General features: G+C 39.1%; 1 protein-coding gene across 3 annotated transcripts in view; it reads left to right on the top strand.

Moving 5' to 3' along the window:
* Positions 1–25,072, top strand: part of PRKD3 (protein kinase D3) — an 83,158-nt gene extending 58,086 nt beyond the window's left edge. For all 3 annotated transcript variants that reach the window (XM_042445308.1, XM_042445310.1, XM_042445307.1), the window contains 11 exons: positions 1,243–1,366; positions 3,074–3,151; positions 4,363–4,639; positions 7,266–7,318; positions 9,432–9,504; positions 13,555–13,661; positions 14,120–14,281; positions 16,030–16,128; positions 18,401–18,668; positions 19,682–19,767; positions 21,301–25,072. In XM_042445308.1, the coding sequence (XP_042301242.1) occupies positions 1,243–1,366; positions 3,074–3,151; positions 4,363–4,639; positions 7,266–7,318; positions 9,432–9,504; positions 13,555–13,661; positions 14,120–14,281; positions 16,030–16,128; positions 18,401–18,668; positions 19,682–19,767; positions 21,301–21,474 (1,501 nt within the window). In that variant the 3' untranslated portion in view covers positions 21,475–25,072. The remainder of the gene's footprint in view (positions 1–1,242; positions 1,367–3,073; positions 3,152–4,362; positions 4,640–7,265; positions 7,319–9,431; positions 9,505–13,554; positions 13,662–14,119; positions 14,282–16,029; positions 16,129–18,400; positions 18,669–19,681; positions 19,768–21,300) is intronic.
* Positions 25,073–25,949: the final 877 nt, after the last annotated feature.

Genomic DNA, 25,949 nt, shown 5'->3' with positions numbered 1-25,949 from the left:
ATACACTATGCTGCAGTGATCTGGATCTTGACCACAGTTAGTTGTGCTAGGATCCATTTTTGGTGTACTATCACAAACTGTAATTTAGAAGACTGTATGCTGGGACAGAAAGTGGCATTTAATGTTCATATAAACAAAGCTGTGGTCATCTTTTCTCAGCTGAGTATCTATCTTGTTTTCCCCACTATTAATATTTATCCCTGTAAAAACTAAAAAAAATGGATGCAGCTGGCCAGAGAGCACAAGTTCAGTACAAAGTGGCTGTTGAAAATAGATGCAGTGCATGATCAGAAAGGTTCTCTTAGGCCCTTGCTATGTGGCAGAGTAGACTAAGGCATAGCATGGGCACTTCTTACACCTGCTGCAGCAAAGTAATATGTATGTCTTGGCATCTTATGCAATGTTGCAAGGAACTTTGAGACACCCATATTAAACTCTGTGTATGTATGTTTGTATGTATGCTTATTTACAGTCTTTGACCAAAACATCTCAAAGTTATAAAAACACTATCAATAAAAGCACTCTTACAGAGAACTAATAAAAACAAATTAAAACCCAAATGCGCTTGTATACAGGAAGCATTACACTCCAACATAAAGGAAACATAAAAGTTATAGAAACATTATCAATAAAAGCACTCTTACAAAAACTAATAAAAACAAATTAAAACCCAAATGCACATGTAAACAGGAAGCATTCCACATAGAGGAAACATAAAAGAGGCAATATACAGCACAGAATTGAGCCATATACTCACTAATTTGTGAACTCTGTGCAGTAGCCCCTGGGTGTGATCAAGTGCCTTCTTCTAATTCTGGGATAGGCAAGTGAATGATTTCATTTTTAATTGTTAAAAAATCCTGCTGTTACCTGAATTCTTATTGTAGGTATAACTTACACAAGGGTGGTTTTAGTTAGAAGATTCTATTTAGAAGAAGTACAGTGTGCCCTTGCCTTATGCGGGGATCCGTTCCGGATCCCCCCTCCTCACATAAGGCAAATAGCACATATGCTCAAGTCCCATTGGATATAATGGGGCTTGTATATGATGTGTGGTGTGGCACGCGTGCCATTGTTAGTCCTGTTGCGTGACTTTCAGCGTAAGCTAAAAGCTGTGTAAGTGGACTTTACAGACAAAAGATATTCTTATTGAAACATGTGTTTGTTTGGGACTATAATCTGATGTGGTGAAATATGTATGATCAGAGCCATGGAATTCTTTTTTTGTTGTTGTTTAAACAGCCCATCAACAAGCAATAATATTCCACTGATGAGAGTTGTGCAATCAGTCAAGCATACAAAGAGGAAGAGCAGTACAATGGTGAAGGAAGGATGGATGGTTCATTACACTAGCCAAGATAACCTGGTCAGTCATTCAAGGTCCCTACTTTTCTGCATAATTCTTTATATTTTAAATTCAGAGTTCACTGTGCAATGATTTAGCAAGGTCACTTTGTGCTCAACTGGAGCCTCTAAACTACAACTGTGGAAGATAAAAAAAAATCCTTTTGTGCTTACTTTTGTGGCTGCTGAGGTTCACAGTCATCACTGAGGTGCTTTTATTATAAGACGGTCGCTTGCCTGCAAGTCACGTACAAGATGTAGGCAGTGCCAAGCAATACATGGGCAGGTGGCTTAGCTCCCTCATTCTGTCATCTCAACCTTTCAGGCTAGTCTTGACCCTTGCTTGTTTTCCAGTATTTCCCATTGCAGTAGCTTGAAGGGCTGTGGGACAGGGAGGGTCCTTCATTTGCCTTATATGCAGGTTGGCTCTAAATTTTGGGAAGTTGCCTCTTCCTTCTCTCTCTGAGGGAAAGCCTCTTGAATCAGCAATGTTGCAATCCCTGAGGCAGCGGAGGAGGAGGAACAGCAGCAGCAAAGACAAACTGCAGTTCTGTCATCTTCTTTTTGTACTTTAGGTACAGCCTAGAAAAGCTACTTTTGGAACTTGAATTCTCAGAATGCTGGCTGGGGGATTTAGAGAGTTGTGGATAGATAGATCAGTTATCTGTCTTATCTATCTATCAGATACCTTTTCCCCAAAACTGGGACTCAAAGACAGGTTATCAAATAAAAAGAACTACAAATAAAAATACATTTAGCTGAAAACATAGAAAAACTTAAGATTAAAATAGTATTTTGCTGTATACAGAATTAAAACATTTTAGAACATAGAATAAAGGCAAAGACTAAAAGTAGTACAGCATTCCAGGAAATGTCCTTTTCATGTAAAACTATCCATTATGAAAAGCTTGCTGGAATAAAACCGTTTTCACCTGCCCACAAAGGGATATTGAGGAAGAAGCGAGTTTGGCATCCCTAGGGAGTAAGGAAGGGATTTGGGAGCTGTCTCAGAAAATGCCCTCTCAGAAAGCTGAAACGTTTTGCAACTTCTGTCATGATGGGCTTTTGCATTTGGTTGAGACTGTGAAATAGGAGGTGGAGTCAGTGGTGTCACTAGGGTTGGTGTCAACCGATGCGGTAACACATGGTATCACCCCCCACTATTAACCTCCTCCCATTACCACAGATACAGAATTCTTAGTAATGTTTTTATACCACTGTTATTCATAAATCGTAATTCTCATATATCACTGACTGTAATGGTAATAGTTGTGGCATAAATAACTAGCACAATTAAAATTATACTTTTAAATTACAATTTTATATGTATAGAATAAATGTGTTTATATATACATAGTTTCATGTCCTTAAAGTGAAAATTTGGTAAAATATGATGTTTTTAAGAAATTAATTATTTTTTTTAAAAAATTAAAAAGTATTTTTTAAAATTTGAATTAAAAAAAAATGGGGCCTCTCCTTGCTCCTCCAACTGAGCTTTACCTCAGTCATATAATCTCTTCAGCATTTTGAAGAGACACAGGTAAATGCCACAACCTGTTTTTGCCAAAAGTCAGATGTTTGGGGAGCAGTGATGTCACTCCCTTTTAGGGTGTCACCTGGAACTCCTTGTGCACTCAAGAGCTCAACAGCTACTGGGGAGCTGGTCCTGATTCATGGAAAGTGGCAATTGTTGTATTTATAATAAGAGACACTTGTATATTTGTTGCAGAGGAAAAGGCATTACTGGAGACTGGATAGTAAATGTCTTACACTATTTCAGAATGAATCTGGGACAAAGTATTACAAGGTAAGAAACTCGAAACGAACCCCATATTTCTTATTGGTGGTAGTTCGCCTTTAAAATGTTTTTTGCTTATTGTCATTTCATCTCTAGTTGGATTCCTTAATTTGTTTCCCTTCTTTATGGCACACTGCATTTCTTTTTTTACCATTGAAATGAATACCATGTACTAGTGGCCACCATTTTGAGAGCAGTGGGTGCTGAGGAACATGGGAAAGACTAGGGGTGAGAAAAGTACAGTTTGTAGGCTGTGTTCAGTCCCAATCTCTTTGTTCTGCCCTCAAGTTCCCCAAAAAGTGTTTTTTGCATCCTCTCACACTTCATATTTTTTCCAAAATTCTTTTTGACTGTGTGAATGTGCCAAATACCCCAAAAGGGGGAGCTAGTACTTGTGGACTCTCCCACAACTTGTTGTGAAATTGGTTGTGTAATTGGCCAAAAATATAGCAGCACAGCTGGCCCCTACCATATTTACTCACCTGTATTAGACAATGTTCTTAGATCTATGTGCAGATAGCCAACTGCAGAAGGTGCCACATCATGATAAACTCCATGGAGCCTATTGACTATGGCTATAGAGAGGGCAGAAGCTGCAGCCCTGCTCCTGACAAAAGCAAACATTGTTGCTGTGTGTAGGTGATAGGGCAACCAGCAGATGTCATGAAAGAATAGCAATAGCAAGTACATTTCTATACCACTTATCAGTGCACTTAAGCATTCTCTAAGCAGTTTACAATGTGTAAGTTAATTGCCCCTAACAAGCTAGGTACTTGTTTTAGTGACCTTGGAAGGATCCCAGGTTGAGTCAACTTTGAGCCCCTAGCTGGTATTGAACTCACAACCATGTGGTTTGTGAGTGAGTGGCTGCAGTACAGGCATTTAACCACTGGCACCACCAGGGCATCAAAGACTGCAGCATCAAAGATTGCATACAGAGAAGTTTGGGGGCCATATACTGGCTGTTAGGTAGTTTTGCAGTTTGAGAGGGAGGGTTGGGTCCTGAGCAAAGGCAGCTTCATAGTTAGATCTTTTTATAGAAACATTTATGGAATCCTTGGGTGTGTAAAGAGGGACTAGAAACAGCACCACTTAACCCTGTCAAAACACTCTTAGTTTAGTGTAGTAGTATATGTATTTTACTTATTATTTAGTTGAACTTGCTGAACTTTTGTTGGATGCATGCACAGTCCTTTTTAAATACTTTGTGTTCCCCTTAGGAGATTCCACTTTCTGAAATTCTACAAGTGACTCAGCCAAGGGATTTTTCAAATGTGGTGCAGGGAAGCAACCCTCATTGCTTTGAAATAATAACTGACACAATGGTTTACTTTGTTGGTGAGAACAACGGCAGCAACCACCACAATCCTGTTTTAGCTGCTACTGGTGTTGGACTTGATGTAGCGCAGAGCTGGGAGAAAGCTATTTGTCAAGCTTTGATGCCAGTAACACCTCAGGCTAGCATTTGCACTGCTGCAGGACAAGGAAAAGATCACAGTAAGAACAGAAAAACACTTTGTTTCTTCCTAGTGGTTATCTGCTAATGACTGACCTGTTTCAACAAAGTGTTTTATTTTATGTTAATGTAAATGTCTGACTGTATTGGGCTCCTCTTTTCTATATACTTAATGAGTGGCATTATTATATATAAATACTTATTTCATGTTGTGCTTTTAATTTAGACCATGAATAGCAGATTATTAGGATGACACAGAGGAGCACCACAACTGGGTTTATTCCCATGTGCCAACTGGACTTGGCAGGAGCCCACATTCCTTTCCAGTTACAACTGTTAGACTCCTTCTCATCTCTGATACCTTTTTCCTATCCTGTTGTGCCAACTCAACATGTTTGACTTTCTCTGCCAGAATTGGAGAAAGGGTAAATGTACAACAGACAGGAATGTGAAATACATCAACTAGAAAGAGAAAGTTGAGCACAGAGGCTATAGATTGTTGTACTGAAGTACAGTGGGCCCTCTGTATCCGTTCTGGATCCCCGCAGATGCCAAAATCAAATTCCATTGACTTCAGTGGTGGCACTTATTGAAGACAATAAGAAAGTGAGAAGGTTGGATCACACTCGTTACACAAGGTATTAGGCAGAGTCTGAAAGGTGTTGGAATATGTAACCGATGCAGGGCATGATTTGGTGGCTTTCACAGCACAAAGTATAAATGCAGCTACAATGTTAAGAAGATCTTTATGGTTACATCATTGGGAGGCGGGCCATAAATCAAGGGACAATTTAGCTTATGTGCCATTTAGAAGCGTAATGGTAACCCCAAAGTGGTCAAAAAGGTAATGACAGGACTTCTTCTGCACATACCTGCACCTAGTTCAAAGGGTGTTCTTCCAGCTATGGCACAAATTTCTCATGTCTTGGATTTTTTCGACATCTTATTGGATACAAATCTTGCTCTTTCCTCTTTGAGATGCTGTTTAGTTGCAATTTCATGACATTGTGATCATCCAGGCAAATTGTTGTGCTTTTGAGACCCTCTGGTAAAAGAGGGGCTATAAAAACCTCCACCCCCCGGTACTTGGCACTGTCTCGCAGTGAAGCCTGGAACTGGTCCTCTTTCTGTTGACAAAGACATGTTTTGATCTGATGATGATGTGTTATTTCCAATACGTAGCTTGCATGGAATATGTTTTTCTTCCTGGTAGTTACTTGAGCAAGGAAAGCTTGCAGGCTCTATGTATTGAGGGCTGATTAGATGTACCTACAGGGTTGTCCTTTAGCTGGACATTTCTTTCCCCTTGAAAGTTATATCTATATTTCATCTTAATCAAGATATTGTTTTACTTGCTAATTAGCTTACTTGCTGTTCACCGCTATGATCTTTGGAATAGCGGTATATAAATAAAACAATTATTATTATTATTATTATTATTATTATTATTATTATTACCAGCATTTTGGCAGATTCCAGTCTCGTATCTGGAGCATTCATACCATTGTCTTGATGTCTGTCGGGCCCTAACTTTTTATGTGGATTGGATGGTCACTTTCAGGAAATCACAGAAGCTTTTCCTTTGTATACAAAAAATGATGTCTTATATCATCTCAGCAGCTATCAAACAACAACCCCCAGTTAAAGTGAGATCTTATTCAATTAGAGCAATAGTGGCTTTGGCAGCATTCCTGAGAGGGGTCCTTCCACATGATATCTGCAAGGCTAACATTTGGTCTCAGCTGTCAATTTCATAACTCACTACAGACAGGAAATGAGATGATCAGATAGAGGTGGCTTTTGGAAGGGCTATGCACTTTTCCTGTGTGGCATGATACTCCTGCCTCCTACAGTTTGTAGCTGGCTAGTCTCCCATTTGTATGAGTCACAGGGACCATAAAGAAGGAGGACAGGTTGCTTACTGTAGTTTTTCAAGTGGTCATCTGTGAACTCACACAACCCTGCTCATCATCCCCTCATCACGCCTTTTTTTGTCAGATCCTTGGGTGCTGTTGCATTGGCGTCCATGGAACTGAGGTGTTAGGAGGGAAGTGCTTTCATTAGGTGTCAGGAGAGGGCAGGGCTACCACCAAAACAGCTGCATTACAGCTCTAGAAAGTTCTGAACAGGTCATTGCTCAGGTGCAGATAACCCATTTGTGTGAGTACATAAATGGCCACTTGAAGAACTATAGTTGCAGATAAGCAACCTGTCCTTCCTCACAGATAGCAGGACTTGGACCAAAAATAGGTTAGAAGGTTTAGGTTCTGGTAAAGCCTTAATACAACTGAAGTCTGAATTGGGGAATATTTGCTATGGTTTAGCCTGAGATTTTCATCTGCAAGTATCTCAGTTCCTGAAAATTAGTGACTCAAAGAGAATATGTAACTTGAATGAAAGAAGAACATAAGCGTTACATTTCATGGCCAATGAGAAAATGAAGGTGGAGGAAAATATTTCACCCACTCTAGGGAGAGACATTTGATGTCACCATCACTGCAAGGCAAATTTTGGAGGCTGTGGGTTAGCAGAACCTGGAAGACGGGGTTGGAGATGAATATTGTACATTGGTTAGAACTTGTCAATCAAATGTTTGGCCTCTAAGCCTTTCATTTTTCATTATAATACCATTTCCATACATATAACATATATTGTTTCTTATTGCAGAAGAAATATCTGTCAGCATTTCTGTTTCAAATTGCCAGATCCAAGAAAATGTGGTGAGTTGTAAAGTATAAGTGCTATTGTAATTTTGAACTTATAATGTGAAACCTTACACACTGTTGAAATTTTGAATGTAAATAACACTCTTTTATATACTCTTCCTGAGACTGTGTTCTTTACAGTGTGGATTTTGCTGGAAAGTAAATATCTTTGTTCCCAGTTATAAAGTATCCAACTATGTGTTGAGCTAAAACTAAATCTTGCCCTTACTTGGTTTCTTCCAACAATAGCTAACCTCTCCTTCTCACATCCTAATACTGCAGTTACATGCATATTTATTTGAGTGTAAGTTTCATTGAATTCATTGGGATTTTGGATTACTTTTGTATAAGATATGATCTGTAGTGTTTAGAAATTTTGGATACACTGCAGATATAGGTAATTGTTGGGGATTCAAGTTTCCTAAGGCTTCATCTTTTGTTAAGGAAACAAAAATATAAAAAATGCCAAAGCCAAGCCTGTTAGGGTCCAGCTTTTAAATCAGCAGAACAGCAGAAATGTGTCTTTATCTAATAATGCTCCCTTTGAGGCTGACTCAAAGACAACACAAATAGCTTGTGGTTTAAAAACAAAACTTTACTAATGGCTTGAATCTACATATGCATAGAGGTTACATCCTAACCTATCTAATGAATGGTTCAGGTAAAAGAAGAAATCATTATATTGCCATCTTTGGAAGAAAGTTGATAGAGTAAGAGAGATGGGGAATGTAGCAGGAGAATCTCTTTTTTGTGAGAAAACTTCCTAAAGAAAGTAAGCTGAATCACATGATTTGTTTACCAAGTTAAAAAGGTATTTATTGCCCCAGTGATTCAGCAGGCCCAGATGGCATGTTTTAAAAAGGGAACACAGTAGAATCCTATCTATCTGAGGAGGGGGGAGAGAGAATGCAATGATTTTCCAACAGTAATGGGTAGGATAATTACAATGAATTATTTTCACATTAGATTGATATTATTCAGTATGGTTGCTAATAATTTGTACTCTGTATCCATGTGCCTCGGTTTATTACATGTTTGTATGCAGCCACTTCTCCACATTTGTGGGTTTGACTTTTAATAGAATCGGCAAGCTTTGCGAGACTGCAAACCTGTGGTCTTATTAAAAATTAAAAATGGTGTAGGGCTGGTTTGGAAGCAGCAGCAAGCTAGCTGCTTCTGCCTTGTGGAAGAAACTTGCCGTCTGAGAGTCATCCATGGTGGGGAGGGGCCTAGAGTTATTTGTGGTTTTTCCACTTTCACTGAGGTCCTGTGCCTCTAACCCCAGTGAATGTGGGGGGCTGACTGTAGATATATTTATGAAGGTGGATGGGCAGGGAAAGTGGGCATTTAGGAGGAAAAGATGGCTTAGTTTCATGCACTTCATCTTCTTAAATCCCAGGTAGTGTTTGCTGGCCTTTGTGAAACAAAGACAGTCTTCTGGTTACCTATGATAGCAGCTAGGCCTGGTGGTGGTTTAATAGGTGTCATTCACTGTTAGAGACACTTCTGAAGCAGTGATGCCAAATTGTGTGTGTAATGTCTTTGCCCACACTGTGGCACATTACAATTGTATGCATTCTACAGGTGTTTGTCAGTGATACAGAGTTGACTGAAACTCCTTTTTGACTGTAAGCATAGTGGTAAATCTATGTAATGAGATACGTATGTACCAGGTGGACATTCTGAAAACCAACTAACAAATAACTATGGTTCTTAAGGGCTTTTTATGGTCTGCTTCTTACAGATTGGCTTTAGCATGCAAGATTCCATGTTGACTGCAAACTCTGTATTTCATTCTATCAGTACATAGCTGGGGACTATTTTCTGGGGTGCATAATAGTGTTAGTGATTGTTAGGCCTTTTAAACAACAAGGGACTTAATTGTCTCACTTTAAACTTGTTTAATATGTTGCTATATGTAATAAACACTAGTAATGAGTTTTAACAAGTTGTAACAGACAAAAGTCCTAAAACTACTCATCATGACTTTTTTTATTTTCTCTTTATTGTATAAGAAATATAGTTCTTAAAAGTCTAGTTTCTGCCTCTGTGGTATTAATTTGAACATTTAAAAAAATAATTTAACCTGATGTTTACTTTTCCTGGCCAACTCCCTTCCTTTCCCTAGGATATCAGTTCAGTATATCAGATCTTTGCTGACGATGTGCTTGGTTCTGGGCAGTTTGGAATTGTGTATGGAGGTAAGTTTGTATAAACATCATTGGAAACTTGTGAAGCTGTACTTGGCTTCTTTGCAGTATACTTTTTCTGAAATGTTAAGCTATAAAACAAACATGGCAGATTTATTATAAAAAGATGATATGGCAGAAATCATGAAAAAATTGGAACAATAATGGAATATGAGAACAACAGTGAGGGCTTTTAGCTCAGTGGTAAAGCACATACTTTGCATGCCAAAGATCCCAAGTTTGGTCCCTGGCACCTGGGGTTGGAAAGACGTTTGGAAATCCTGGAGAGTTGCTGCCATGTAGACACTATTAAGCTGGATCAGCCATTGGCCTGATCTGGTATAAGGTAACTTCTGAGATTTTTTTTTTTTAAATTCCCTCTGTTCTGCTTTTTGCAGCTTCATGTCATAACTCATCTTGGTAGCCATGAAGGTTAAACAATTTTTTGTTGGTTTCACAGATGGATTCCTTGGCAGTTCAGGTTCGACAATTTTGCTTCATGCTATTCTCCCAGATTAGGAGAAAGCATCCATTGTCTGTTTTATGGAATATTTAGCCAAGTCTTAACAAACTTCCTTCCTATTTAATTGACTCTTCTTCTTTGTGAACGTTCAGAAATGTTACTGTTAGGTTGCTTCATACTTTAATGCAAATATACCTTTTTTTTAACCTTGTACTTATATTTAAATATTTAAGGCAAGTACTCTTTCTGCTTGCAACTATCTTCCAGAGCAGTTACTGTTCCCTGACTTGTTACAGAACCACCAGTACTGAATAAGGAATTCCAGGTGAGGTCTAGCTAGGCCTCTAAAATAGCAGTAGTACAGTGTTCTTGTAGTATTTCTTTAGCGTTCTTTGTTCCTCTTTATGTGTATATTTTGCACACCTGAAATAAATTGGTTAACTGTTCATTTGAACAGGTGTTTATTTTTAAATTCCCGTTTTTTTTAATGAATGTGAATTATCAAGGTTTAGAATCAAGGGTTTTGCATGTTTTATTCCATAATTTCTTTTAATTGAGGATGACTCTTTTAGCAGCTAGAGTATTGTCTTAGCTTTTAAAAAATGAACTATTAGGTAACTCTGGTTAGTATGAGTTTCTCCTCTGTAGTAGATGAGTAACAGTGATTTTGTTTTACAGTTGACTGTTGCTAAGAATGGGATTGGAAACAAGCTTCTTTGTATGGTGAAAAGTTTATTAAAATTTGAAATGCGCTCTTTAGTGGGGTTGGTGGTCAGGGTCTCTCCCACCCACCTGAGACAACATTGAGAACTGGCATATGTGCACAGAGGAATTCCTGATGTTATTTCCTAACATTTATCAGAGATAATAGGGATTACCTTTCCTGGGAGTGGGGGCTTTCAGAATCTCCTGGAAATTCTGACTGAGGGGCTATACAGACCTTGGGGTTGTGCGCCATGGTGACGCCCCTTGTGTGCAGTGCTGTTTAGATGCTGTGCACAATGAGCATCACCATGGCGTGCACCATGTAGATGGGCACGCTCTCACCTGGGCGGCATGGTGAGGGCTTGGAGCATCCGGATGCTCAGCCTTCACCACGCCTACAGGCCAGCACAAAATGCTGGTTTGTTGTGCCCCTTCGAGTGTTTGGCCCATTTCTTTCCTACTCACACAAGGAAGGGGTAGGTGGAACCAAGTTTTTTTTTCCTAGCTGAAAGTTGAGAGATGTTTTATACACATATTGGTACAGTTGTGTACCATTATGTCTTCTAGTAAATATGTAGCTTTTGATTTCAGATAAAGAAATTCTTCATATCCTCTTGTCATCTTGGTCATGTGGAGTTGTGGTATTAAAGTGAGATTAGTCCTAAAGCTGGTGACAGTTGCTAACTACTTTAAACCAAAAAAATAAAGAAAAATAAAAAAATAAAAAAATAAAAAAATGGAAGTAAATAAAACTTTACTGTTGTTGATAGTTTAGCTGACACTGGGATTAGGTTTGTATTGCACCAGTCCACCTCCATAAACAGTGGTTCCTCCGGATTCGCAGCCTTGGCACTCGTGATTACAATCCTTCACAAGGCCAAGGCTGTGGCTCCCTCCCTCCCCCGTCTGTTACCGGCATCCCCCCCCCCCCCCCCCGGTGCTGGGGACTTTAATCGGAGCCTGGGCCACTGGGGCTTGTAATCAGCCCTGGCAGCCATGAGGACTCTTTCCCAGCATCGTGCGGACATCCCGCACCCTCCGCCACAGCCAATCGATGTTCCACATGCACATTGGCTGTGGAGGAGCAGGAAGAGCATGTGCACACCGGGTCCCAAGCACTGCTGGGAAACAGAGTCCTGATGACTGCCGGGGCGGATTACAAGCTCCGGTGGCCCGGGCTCCGATTAAAGTCCTCAGCGCCGGGGGGAAGATGCCAGCGAGGGAAGGGAGGGAGGGAGGGAGGGAGGGAATTTCACAAATATTCAAGTCCCATTGTCCCCAATGACGCTGATTACAATGGGACTTGAATATTTGTGAAAGTTTGAATTGCCCCCCCCCCCCCCCCCGAACGTATCCCCCGCGAATCTGGAGGGACCACTGTATACTTGATATTAATAGATTAGACATCATGTTTGCATATGAACCTGGCTTAAGCCCACTCTTTTTGGAGTTCTGTTACAACACTATATGACAGTGCTTTTGGATAGTATTCAGAAACTTCAGCTAGTCCAGAATGCTGCAGCCAGACTCTTGCTGGGGACCAGTAACAGTAAGCATGTGGCTCTCTTGTTCTAGTACTTTGCTGGCTACAGGTCTGCGTGCTGATTGTGATCTATTCAAAGTGCTGATTATGATCCTTATATGACTGGTGTTTAGACTATATGAGAGCCATGTTCTTTGAGTGCTAGGATGCCAGTGCCACTGGAGAAACACTTGATGGGCACACGAAAGAGGGATTTCTCAATGGCTACTTCTAGGTTGTGGATCGTCCAAGGTAGACCTCCGTTGTCTTTCTGCTGGCAGGCAAAAATCTTTTCATTTGAACATACTTCAGAGTGGGATTTCTGTTTGCTTGGATGAACTTAGTTTTATTTTTGAACTTTATTTTTTATAATTGTGTGTGTGTTTTTTTAAAAAAATCATTTATGTTTTAATTTTATTTATCAGAATTTCATTATTGTCAGCTGCCTTGAGTGCCATTCTGGGACGGGGGTAGAAAGGTGGATAATAAATTAATATATTAATAAAATGCTTCTAGACCAACAGCTGTACCATATGCTCTGCTTCTGCAGTCCTTACACATTGATTTGTGGTTTATAAATTGTTCATTCATTCATTCATTCATTCATTCATTCATTAAAATACTTATATTTATTATTATTATTATTATTAACCTTTATTTATGAAGCGCTGTAAATTTACACAGCGCTGTACATGCAATCTTTTTAGTTAGACGGTTCCCTGCCCTCAGGCTTACAATCTAAAAAAGACATGATACAGAAGGAGAAGGGAGTTTTTAAATAGTTATTTAAACAGTTAAAAGAATTGACCAAGATACAACAATAAATGGAAATCCACAAATCAGTAAGTGAAAGTCAAGCCATGGTCACTGGCTCAAATTCTAGGTGAAGAATAGAGATTTCACTTGGCACTCAAATGAGGTCAGCATTGGCACCAATGAAACCTGCAAGGTCATATGGCTAATGTATGTTGGACTGCATTCATCCAATTAGGAATCAGTTGTTAGTTCTAGCTAGAGCAGATCTACTGAATAAATGGGATTTACTTTTCAACAGTTAAATCAATAGGTCTACTCTAGCTAGGACTAGCAGTTGTATTTAGGCCTGCTTTTCTAATCCCCCATGCAAATGTGAAGTCTGTTATGTGAATATCAAATAGAAATAGAGGCAAAACTAGCACTAGTTCCATTAGCTACATGTAAACAGATTGTTTGCCTACACAGCGCTAATATTTCCCCTCCTTTGCCATTTCACTGTTTTGCTGAATTTCATATTATTACCAAACCTTCCTCTTTGTGGAAGATAAGCTTCCAGTTCTTTCATTTTTGTGTAGGTTGGAAATTCTTAGGTTTTTTTCCCTTTGTGTTTGTGTAGGAAAACATAGGAAGACTGGAAGGGATGTGGCCATTAAAGTCATTGATAAAATGCGATTCCCTACAAAACAGGAGAGTCAACTGCGCAATGAAGTGGCCATTTTGCAGGTACAAAGATAGGACAATATACAAATTATATTTTGTATTTGTCATTGTGTCAAATGAATCAGTTTATTATTCCAATAGCATTAACTGGTTAGGCAATCAGATGCTCAAATTGTACATGGTGATTATTTTTCATTCTTTTTTGAAAGAAAAGGCTAGATTAGCAGACAGCTAGGAACATAACAGTGAGCCTCAGCATTGCTGATATGGCAAGGTGCAATCTCAAGGTGTTTTATTTAATACTTTTATTACGTTACCTTTTGAGTTTGACTGGAATATTATAAAAATGATTATTTAATATATTGTGTGTCTATAAATATTGCTAGGGTTTGCTTGAGTGCTTTCAAAATAATAAAGCAAAACCAGCATCCAGACAAAGCAGGCCCTATCTGTAATCAATATTTTCTGACTTGTGGAACATAATAGTTTGTTGTTCATGTCAATATTATAAATTTTCCTAGAATTTGCACCACCCTGGGATTGTAAACCTGGAATGTATGTTTGAAACCCCAGAAAGGGTTTTTGTTGTGATGGAAAAACTTCATGGTGATATGTTAGAGATGATTCTCTCCAGTGAGAAAAGCCGGCTTCCAGAAAGAATCACCAAGTTTATGGTCACTCAGGTGGGTTCTCTGTTCCTGATTCCTTGTAGATCCCTGTGCTCTTCAACTATACATTTGTTTGAAAGAAGAATTTCCCCACATTATTGTAAAGCGGAAATCTTTTACTTAGTAAACCATAATAAATAAACCTCATGACTCGATTTCTGCAATGCACTCTACATAGGGCTACCCTTGTACCTAGTCTGGAAACTACAGTTAGTACAAAACATGGCAGTCAGGCCGATCAGTGGTAAAACTAGAAGTGATCTTATTACACCTATTCTGAAATCTCTTCACTGGCTGCCTGTTGGTTTTCGGGCGCAGTACAAGGTGTTGCTGATTACCTTTAAAGCCCTACATGGCTTGGGTCCAACCTATATAAGGGATCGCCTACTTCCGTACAACCCACCCTGCACCCTCAGGTCCTCTGGGAGGAATTTATTGCAACCCATAAAAACCAGACTAACGGCAACCTCCCAGAGGATATTCTCCCCTGCCGCTCCCAGACTATGGAACGCCTTGATGGAGGAGATCCGTAGCTTCAAAAAAGCTATCAAGATGGATCTCATCTGGCAGGCCTTTCCAGAATAGTTCAATCTAATTTTTGTACTTTCCCTACTTTATGTAACCACTGCCTCTACTAGAAAATTGCTGTCATTTTAACAGGTTGAATTTTTAAACTGTATTGTATTTAATCCTGTTTTAAAAGGGGTTTTTGTGTCAATTTATTTATTGAGATTATGTATTATTCCAGTATATTCCGGCCATGTAAGCCGCCTTGATTGCTGCAGAAGAAAGGTGGGGTATAAGAATAAAGTTTATTATTTATTATTATTAATTTACTTGGAGGTGAAGCTGAATGTAATTAAATGCTAACCTGTAAGTTGTAAAAAGGTGTGTGAAGTGTAATGCAGTTGTTCAGAACCACTGCATTTCAGAACTGAACTTTATGCTGCAATCTAGAAGTGATGGTGTAGAGAAATTCTCTTATTAGTGGAGCTAATCTTTCATATCAGGACAAATATTATTCATGAAGTGGTCATTGGGAGACATATGAGTCTGGATCACCACATAATTCATTTTGTGCATACTGGTCAAAATTCTTAGATTTTCCCCCCTTTGTGTTTGTGTAGGAAAACATAGGAAGACTGGGAGGGATATGGCCATTAAAGTCCATGATTTCTTTCCATTACAGCTATAGTCTTGTTCAGGCATTATGGATAGCTCTGTTCCTCTGGCACATTTCAATTGCTTTACCACATGGACAGTAATTTTCTGAAGAATAGCCACCTCTGTGTAGAGGTTCTCCATGCATTCTTCTGGATTGCATGTGATGGATCTCCATGAAAAATGTGTATTCTGGATTGCATGAAGAGCCATCACACACAGTGGAGACTCCCCTCTTCGGAAAAATCAATTTCCTCATGGGAAGAGGAATTGGAGTGTGTAAGGAGCTGGCTGGGAATACTGTGCTATATCACTTCTGTGTTTGGTCTATAATGCTTAAACAAGGCTTATGAAGGAATTCCTTCCACAGTTGTTTAGTTAAATAATGATACAGTTTCTTAAGAAATTGGGATCATGCTTTCCCACTTCCTTGGCTCAGTAATTAAAGACAGGAAGGGCAAAAATTTTGGAAACTTCTAAACTGAAGATCCTTCACTTTGTTTTATCCTTCACAACCCATTGATCGCCAGGGTTGATTTGACTTCATGTAACTTTTCTGTCTGCCTAACCTTTTAATTTAGAAAATACTCATTCTTTTTTAGATACTTGTTGCTCTGAGGAATTTACATTTCAAGAATATAGTACACTGTGATTTAAAACCTGAAAATGTGCTATTAGCATCAGCAGAGCCATTTCCTCAGGTAGGTATGGAATGAAAGAACTTTTTGTTGAGGGTTCTGTTTTACAACAGGAAATTTGCAGTATTTGTATGCCTCTAAATGACTTGTTACTAAGTGTGCAAGCTAAAGCCATTTCTTTATGACCTGCCTAAAGGCAGCATTTGGATGTGCCACTAGGGGGCCATTCAGACTACCTTTTACCCTGGATCAGAACCTGGATTAACCATGGGAAGTTCATATTCGCTCCGAATCTCCCACAAGTGAATCCGAGGCTTTCACACCCATTCAGGGGCAAATGTCCCTTAGCGCAGGTCATTTGGAAGCAGAGTAAAAGCTGTATCTTTTGGGGGGGAAAACGGGTCCAGTGAATATGAACTTGTCCCCAATCATGATCGGGCCAAGTTCAGGGGAGGGATTTAGGTCAGAGAGAGGGCAGAGGGCGGAACATGCCTCCCCTTCATCGGGGTGACGGAGGAGGAGGATGAAGCCGGGGGAAAGGAGGAGGAGGAGAAGGAAGGAGCCAGAGGATGCGTGCCAAGGGCAATCGGGGTGATGGATGGAGCCAGGGGTGCCAAGGGCAGAATCGGTGTAACAGGGGAGCAGGAAGAGAAGGAGGAAGGAGACGGAGAAAGGGTCAATTCAGGGTAGGTCAGAGGGAGGGCAGGCAACTTTCTCTCTCTTTATTTTGTTTTTATTTTTGACAGACTATGCACATGCTTTTTGCTACAGGTTTTTGTGTGTGTGTGTGTATCTATCTATCTATCTATCTATCTATCTAAAATGTGTGTCTGCTTGTGCTACTTTCCCTTTCATTTCCTTGCTCCTAGCATGACACTTTGCAAAAGGCTTTTTTTTCCAAATTATTTTTTATATCTGAATGCTACAGTGCGAATGTTACAAATGTTACTCTTTCAATTTGGCAAATTGATACAGAATGCTTTTGCTACTGTATGTGTCTGTAAGGAATTTTGGGGTGGCTGAGGGAAAGCAAAGGATGCAGAGATGCCATTTGGGGTGAGGAATTTATTATTATTACTATTATTATTGTATGTGTATGAGGCATTCTGGGGTGGCAGGAGGGAGGATGCAGAGATTATTTATTTATTTATATAGTGCTGTAGATTTGCACAACGCTTTACATAAAATCAATAAATATATTGATGGCATTAGATTGCATTTTGGGGTTGAAAACGAAGGCAGGGGAAGGTCCGTAATCTGTAGTGACACACAACACACACACACACACACACACACCTGGAGGTTTGGATGTGAGGGTAATCTGGCTGCGACATCTGTCACCCCATTGATCGCCAGGGTTGATTTGGCTGATCTGGCTGGCTAGGCGGGCATCCCCTTCCTCCCTCACCGCTCCATGTGCGTCTCTCCCAAAGCTGCGCGCTCAGTGGAAGAGGACGACCATCCCAGATAGAAGGAGTGTACCGTTCTTCGGTCAAGGGTATACAATAGCTGCACTCCCCTGCTAGAACCTCCAAACCTGGAGGTTTTTAAATTTGACAAAATATGTGCACACTCCCACCTGTTATTTTTAAAGGAGGGGGGGTGAAGCACACATTTGATTTCCCAATGGCTGTAGGAAACATCACCTTGATGACAGCGGAACTAAATTTGATTGACAGCAAAGGTACCTTCATTTTAGACCGGTTCCGCAAATGTGAACTCTCTACTAGAGCTGCAAGGGCATTCAGGGTTTAATTACCCTGATTGAGGTAAATTATTAGTGGGCACTTGCTTCTGGAGGGATTCGGGAGGGGGGACCCGATTCTGCCCAGTTCCATCCAGCGCAAATAGGTGAGTCTGAATGGGGCCTAGGTTTAACCAAGACTCTTCCTTGGATGCTCTCCTCTTTTGGAACAGCCACACAAAGAGATAGTTGGAAGCATCCAGTTCAGTTTATATTCACTTTTTGTCTGTCATCCAAACCCTACCTTTTGGTCAACCCTTCCTTGTAAAAACAAACCAACTTCATCAATTAGTGTGAAGATGACTTGTTTCCACTAATGATAATTAAGACCAACCACTTTATCGGTTCAGATTATGGAATATGGGCTTAATTTGTAATGTAAACTGCATAATGTTCAAATCAGCTAATTTTAATATTTGGTATTAATGAGTAATGTAACTTGCACAATTCAGTTTTTCTAGTCAGTAGTATTTCTTGTAAAAATATCATCTTGGTACGATTTCCTACAGTGTACCTGAATGCCTTTCCTTATACATTTGTTTTTCTATGTGATGTGTATAAGAATTTATTCTGAGTCTGCTTGTTTTCCAGGTGAAGCTCTGTGATTTTGGTTTTGCACGCATTATTGGTGAGAAGTCTTTTAGGAGGTCTGTAGTTGGAACCCCAGCTTACTTGGCCCCAGAGGTACTTAGAAGTAAGGGCTACAACAGATCTTTGGATATGTGGTCAGTGGGAGTCATCATCTATGTGAGCCTGAGTGGTACATTTCCATTTAATGAAGATGAAGACATAAATGACCAGATCCAAAATGCTGCGTTTATGTATCCACCAAATCCTTGGAAGGAAGTATCTAGTGAAGGTAATCATTATCGGAAGACTTGGAATATAATATCACTGTTCCTAATATTTTATGTATAGTAAATATTCTCTTTCTTAGAAAATAAAGTATGTCATCTAAGTTGTACAAAACGATGCAGTTATAAGGAAGAAGTAAAGTGCTATCATTCAGGAGTTACTGATAATTATTTTAGTGTAATTGAATGGTGAACAAAGAAAAGCTTTTACTTTTAGTTGTAAGCCTTGCACTTCATATATAGGGTTTGCAGGCTAGTAGAGAACAGCCAGAGCTTCTTGAAAACAGAGGCAGTATATTCAAGATTTTCCTATTGCCAACTTTAGAACGAGAAGTAAATCCTTAGATCTGGGTAGACAAATGTAGGTGTTGGGCTGCATCTTCCATAATTCCTTATCATTGGCCTGATGAGAATTCCTGACCAACAAATTAATCCTCTCATGCTTTAGGTACTGATGAAGCCCCAGTTGCCAGAATCAGTCCTGGATCCTCTGTAAAAACATGACACCAGTATTTTTGAACTCGTGTGGTACACAAAACTTAATTTACATCCATCATTTCCTAAAGAGTGGTTTCTTACTTGTGTCAGAATTAACAAAGCAGTAGGTTATGCCTGTAGGCTAGCCTTCCCCAGAAAAGTAACATTCCTTATGTTTCAGATATGTTTATGGAATGTGTAATTTACTGCTAGTCTGTGTGAAGTGACAGTCTGGAAGTTGTTATTTAAACCAACTGCATCCCTTTTACAGCAAATGTAAACTTTCTGACATTATAAACTAAATTGAATTAACTGAAAAGTGCTTTTAATAGAAGGTATAAATTTGTACTAAAAAAAATCTAGTTAGTAAACAGCCTGTCTTTGAATTTTTACTCAGAAGTAAGGTCTGCTGAGTTCAGAATTACTTCCTGATTATGTGTGTGAAGAAACTGTTATTTTCCTTCAGAATTAGCATTGTGGGATGGGGAAAGAAATGGAATACTTGTTCTGATTATGTTTTTTCACTTACTTTCCCCTCCAGCTATTGATTTAATAAACAATTTGCTTCAAGTGAAGATGAGAAAACGCTACAGTGTTGACAAATCACTTAGTCACCCTTGGTTACAGGTACAACTAATGCATACCAGTTTTACTATGCTATACCCAGTCCAATTACATGAATCATTATCTGACTAAAGTAGCTGAGAGTCTTGCATAAATGAGACTTTTAAAGTTTTAAAGTACTGTTTAATACAACTTGAGTAAAACTATCAAGCATTACAAGATTCACTTTTCTTTCCTACTGTATTTTCTAGATATAATGTGATGCCTTTTTATTTTGGCTGAGTGATAAGTATGTATTGGATCACTAGAGATATTATGATAGCCTACACTCAACTATAAGCTGACCTCATGTATAAATTGAGGGCAGGTTTGGGGGCCAAAATTATGGATTCTGATATGACCCATGGATAAATTGAGGAACATGTACTGAAGAATGTAAAGGATGAAGCAAAGGAAAACAATGCCAAAGAACGTAGAAAATTCCCCAAGGATAACTGTTTGTGTTTGTACTAAAGGCTGGATGGATGACAGAGTGGAAAGGGGCCAGTGTTTCCAGGGCAGATTAAACTCTTGCCTTTCACCAGGGAAAGGTTTTGTGTGTGTGTGTGTGTGTGATTTAAAGTACAGTACTTACGTTGACACATGGATAGGTCGACTCAGGGTTTTGAGGTCAATTTTTAACCTACATTTAAAATTTATACATGAGTATTTTTATATGGTATTCTCATCTGCAAGATTCTTCCCCTACCAGTTAGTGTTGGAAGAAAAACTGTGTTTGTCTTTGAACAAATTCTGCAGCTTTCTAAAAGTAATAAATCGTAAGGTAATAAATCTAAGACGATGCATCTTTCTAATAGTCTATGCCAAAATTGGGAACTACTTGCCACTGTCACAAACAGAGGAAAGTAGTGTTTTTCTGTAGTAGACAGTGATAAAGGTTAAATAATTTCTGCAAGGTTTGCATTTTAATGAAATTATTTAACTCCAAATGTGATGTGTGTTAGCCTTTGCCTCCATTTGGTACAACTCACAAAAGTCACAGAAGAAAGGTGATTTTGGTGAAGGGTGCTTCCCTCTGAGCTTGTCCCCAGCATGGAGTGTAAGAAAACTGGGCATGGCTGGGGTATCACAGGCTTGGTGAAAGTCTGTAATCTTCATATTTGCTTTTTGATGTGGTCCAGATGGTGCTTGTATCCTCAAGGTGAAAGGAGGGTTTGTCTTGTTTTGCTTTTAAAGTAAGAAGGATTTGCGAGAACATGTAATAGTTCAGTTCTGGAATTTGCTATTTAGTCTGCTGTTGTGGTTTTGCCACATCTTCTTGGTTTATACCTTCCCATTTTGGAAATGGGGCTGGGCTTTTGGAAGGATATGGAATGTTATTCCTGTCGCTTCATTTTGGCACGCAATCAATCTGCTACATTGGTTTATATCAAAAGTGGTGGCAGTGGCAGGCACAGAGGATAAGGAACATGCGGCATTTTCAGAACACAGCATACTGGTTTTTTGGAGACAAATTATTGCAGCATTAAAATCATTCCTTTATTCCTTTCATTAGTTATCCAGAAATAACTCATTTAAAACTTTCCTCTTTTCCAGGATTATCAAACTTGGCTTGATCTTCGGGAGTTTGAAACTCGAATTGGAGAACGTTACATTACCCATGAAAGTGATGATGCTCGTTGGGAAGAACATGCATATGAACACAACCTTGTATACCCCAAACATTTTATTATGGCCCCTAATCCAGATGACATGGAAGAAGACCCATAGAAATCAACATGGGAAAGGCACTTAAATCAATATTGATGTTCTCTGGAGCAAGTGTTGGTCTTGTTCTCCAGGTTCCGCTTAGGAAGCATGGATGATCTCCTGAATCAGTTTGAGGATGGATTAGATGATCCAGAAAGTCTCTCCATCTGTGACTGTTAATGTAATCCAGCATGGGGTTAAAAGCCATGAAGTGTTCGTGTAACATTGCCTTATTGGTACATCATAGTGATGTTACTTACAGATAAAATGCACAGTGAATTGGTATTTGTGAATTTTCCAAGTTTTTTGTAGTTTATACAACAACAGAATAATTGTAATGGTTTTCCAGTTCATACCTATTAAGCCATAGAGTACTATTTTCTGGTATTTAGATACATCTGTTAGGAAGCTGTAAAGAAACCTGAACTATATACCATAACTAAATAATTACAACATGCTTCATTTTTAATGTCCATACAAAATGCTGGTAGAATATTTATTTAGCAGATATGATGTGGAAAAGCAATAAAAGTGATGGGAGCAATAAAAGTCACAGGAATTCCAGCAGTCAAATCCTGCTCCTCTAGCTTAACTAAAGCAGCCTCATGAGGCAGGGCAGTAAACTTAGGTCATTTTTATTGAATACAGACAAGTTGTGTTTTAACTTTTATGGTTTATTAGGATAGGAATAAACTGTAACTCATGGCAGGTTGGGAGAATGTGGCAGACATTAGTGTGACTTTGGAGTTTATAAAAGATTTTGTACTTTCATTTAACTGAGAGGCAGGGTGCAAAGATACAATCATATGCTTTTTGCAGTGGGAACTACTGAGCTAGACACAATAATTCCAAGATCTATCTGGTCCACAACTCATTTGTGTGCACATATCAGATCTTTACCTGGCCAAATTGCATAGGGTAATTCCATCCCAAGAAAACATCTGTAAGTGGGAAGTTTAATGTAGTAGATATTTTCGATCTCTGTGGGGAAGCTTTGGTTTCAGGACAGTAATATGTGTAACATAATGGAAGAAGCTTTACATTTTTGAAAGGACATGGCTATAAATTAAAATGTACTTTATTTTAAATTAACTCAAGACAGTTACAGGATCTAGTACAATATCCCTTAGAATCTCTGATTACATGGAAAAGACATTTAAGATTTTGGGCTGTTAGGTAGGAGAAGGTTGCAGTGACGTCTCTTTTGGCCTCCTTTTAAACTTGGGAGCATAATCACCAGCACCTTTTCATTGTACTAGGTGAAACAGTTCCTCTGTGATTTCTGTAGTGCACAGTTTTGAGCTCACAGAGAAAACAGTATCTGTGAATAAATATTTGTTCACTGTGATGACCTCATTAAGCAGGGATGAAGAGCTTTTTTGTGCCTGAATGCATGAATTTGTGTCACCATTCTGAAGATGCTTTATAGCAGACAGTGCTAAAAGCTGAACAAGGTCAGGTTGTTTCACTGCAGCGCCTCTTCCTAGAGAGGAGGCCCAGCACTACAGCTGTTAGAACAACAGCAGAAGCAGGAACTTCAAAGGAAGTGTGAATAAGGTGTGCCAATACACATAAAGAGCAGGCTTCTCTATTTGAGCTAGTATGGCTATGGCATTGGTAATGCTGGTTGATGGGAGTTGTGATGCAGCATGTTTGGAGGATGTTAAAGAAGGCCTGTGTAGTTTACTTTGGGCCATGACTTTTAACAGCTATTATGTTGTGTACCTTCCAAATAGTTTCCAACTTATGGTGACCCTATGATGGGGTTTTCTTGGCAAATTTCTTCTGAGAAGGTTGGCCATTGTCATCCTCTGAGGCTGAGAGAGTATGACTCACCTAGGATCACCCGGTGGGTTTCCATGGTCAAGTGGGGATTTGAATCCTGGCCTCCAGAGTCATAGTCCAGCATTCAGATCACTACACACTGCTTGCTCACCAACAGCTGTTCTAAGACAAACTTATTTCCCAAGTTCTCAAGCAGCAAAATTTGTCAGCTTCTCTGTGTCTTCGTTTGTCCCTGAACAGCTTTTTAGCTTGTTAATATGTGTTATGGATACTAAGTCTGTCCAAATGATGTTCCAGGCCAGAATTCTTTAATAAATATTACATACCACAGCAAGAACAAAATATGCCAACTGAGTAATGAAAACTGAAGCAAGTTTCAGACCCTCCCCTCATAAAATTGTCTAATTTAAAATAAACCTTAGCCTGTTTTAGTATTTTGTATTGTTTAAACTGACACCAAATTTTAAAAGCCACTTTTTATTTTAGTGATAGTATTACTGTCATGTCCTGTAAGCAAATGGTTGGCCCCTGTATAAACACAAGGCTAGAGTACATAGGCCTTTGGTCTGATCCAGCAGAGTTCTTCTCATGTTTTTAATATCAGAATTTCAGATATAAGCTGTGATTTGCAAATCTTAGAAAGAACAAAGTAAAGTAGATTACGGGGCCACTGAGGATTGCAACTGATCAAAGCTGCCAGAGTGATTGAATATATGGAAAATAGTATTTTATTCATACATGTGTGTACTATGACTTGATGGCTTGCAGCTGAAAGTATAACTGCTTCTATTAAAAAGTATTGGGGTGACTATGAGTCTGCAATTCTTCATGTATTTGCTGTTGTATTCTGATATAATTCTACCCCATGGATGGATTTTTCTTTTAAAGCATTACAGGCTGAATCTGCATATTACTTGTATATATTCCTATCTCATGAAAATGTAGAAAAGCACCATTTATGTGAGTGAGGTGAGCCACAAGATTGCTCTGTTTATGTTAGTTTTATCTGAGTACTGAGTCATTTATGTGTAAATTGGGTTGGAAAGCTCTAGCAAATTGCTCAGTGGATTGCAGTAAACAATATTTTTTCCTTGAAACCTGACTTGTCTGTCTTGCGTGGGTTACAAGAAGTGGCTGTTTAGGCAAAAGTAATAGTTAAGCTGTGGCAGAATTTATCTGCTAGAAGTAAAAGTGTTCATAGGTGTCTTATTTTTGACAGGATCAAAAGTGTTTCCATTGTCTAGCTGTTAACGAAGTAAATCTCATTAAGCCCAATGGGCCTTACTTTGGGGTAAAGACATGTTTAAGATTGCAACATTAAGATCAATGTTGGATGGCCATATTTTTAAAAGCAGCAAATCAAGTCAAGGTATAAATTTGTTGAATTAAGTTTATGCTTCAGGACAGCAGTGCTGTGGACCAGTAGTAGAGTAGGAATCCAAACCTTGTTACGGATAAAGAAGAGAAAACTGGAATGTTTCTACTCTGTAGTAGCTGTTAACACATTTTACAAACCATGAGTAAAAATGGATAGCTTGCACCCTAACTGTCCTATGACTGCCTAAAATATTATTAATCCATGCTTTAAGTCACTAAAGGTCGGCATTAATCAGTTGCTCCAGATGAATTTGTACCCCATGTTGCATTATCATTAATTTTTGTTTTTTGAATTAAGTTGCATTCATTGCAGAAATAGTGCTGTATTGATGATAGAAGATACTCATGTAAAACTTGTAGCTTCAAAAAGACACTGTCAAGTACTTTTTTATATATTTTTATATGTCCCATTGTTTGTAAATATCTTCTAAGCTTGAAAATAAATTTTATTTCCCTATCGTGTGTGTTCTTTTCTAGTGGTGTATCCTCTCCTAACTCTGACAACCATATATCAGAATCATTTGTAAACACAGCAGTGGAAATAAACAGAAAGTAAGATGGTGCTAAGTTGAAAACAGGACTTGACTATATCAATTATTACTACTAGTAACTTCCAGCTAAATAACTGTTCTATTAGTTGACAGCAATGTGAAACTATTTGCCTAATGTCTTTAGGTGTCATTACACATTTTTGTTTGCTGGGCCACAGCACTGCTGTAACAGAAGCTACAATTGTAGAATGCTGCTTTTGTGCCATATGTCCCTTTGTCTGGATCTCATGGCCCATCTACACTTGGAGGAAATGTCTGAATGGACTCCCCATCTTGTATGCCTTGCACTCACCCTAGAGCTGTCCTGTACTTATTTTATCCACAGCAATTGTCTGTACTGTTCTTGCCTTGCTGCCACTGTCTTTCCCACAGCTCCCAGAACCATGACAGATCACTGACAGGGACTGCCATTTACTTTCCCCACTTTTGTTTCATGCTTGTAGGGTGTCTAATGCCTCACTGCAATCTCAGAGTGTGCCACCAGGAGCAAAAAAGCCATTTCCCGCCTGGAACATTTCCCTCCTTCTGTGTTGCTTCTGGTGGCATGCTTTAAGGTCATGATGGGGCACTAGGCACCTCACAAGCAAGAAAAATAGTTAAAAGTTGTTCTAGCCAGCCTATCCTGGCTCTGGGAGCTGACAGTGGCGATGGGTGTCAATGGGATGCATGTAGGAAATATCGGAGTTTTCTGGAAACTCATTAAGGCACTTGATTTTGATGTGCTGCTGATTGGGCCCTGCATCGTGTGTCCTGATTGTGCCAGATCTGGTGGGATTTTGGTTT

The sequence above is a fragment of the Sceloporus undulatus genome, chromosome 1 (assembly GCF_019175285.1).
Source record: "Sceloporus undulatus isolate JIND9_A2432 ecotype Alabama chromosome 1, SceUnd_v1.1, whole genome shotgun sequence".
NCBI lineage: Eukaryota > Metazoa > Chordata > Lepidosauria > Squamata > Phrynosomatidae > Sceloporus > Sceloporus undulatus.
Note: the sequence above shows the minus strand (reverse complement) of the source record. Positions and strands in the feature narration are given on the sequence as shown.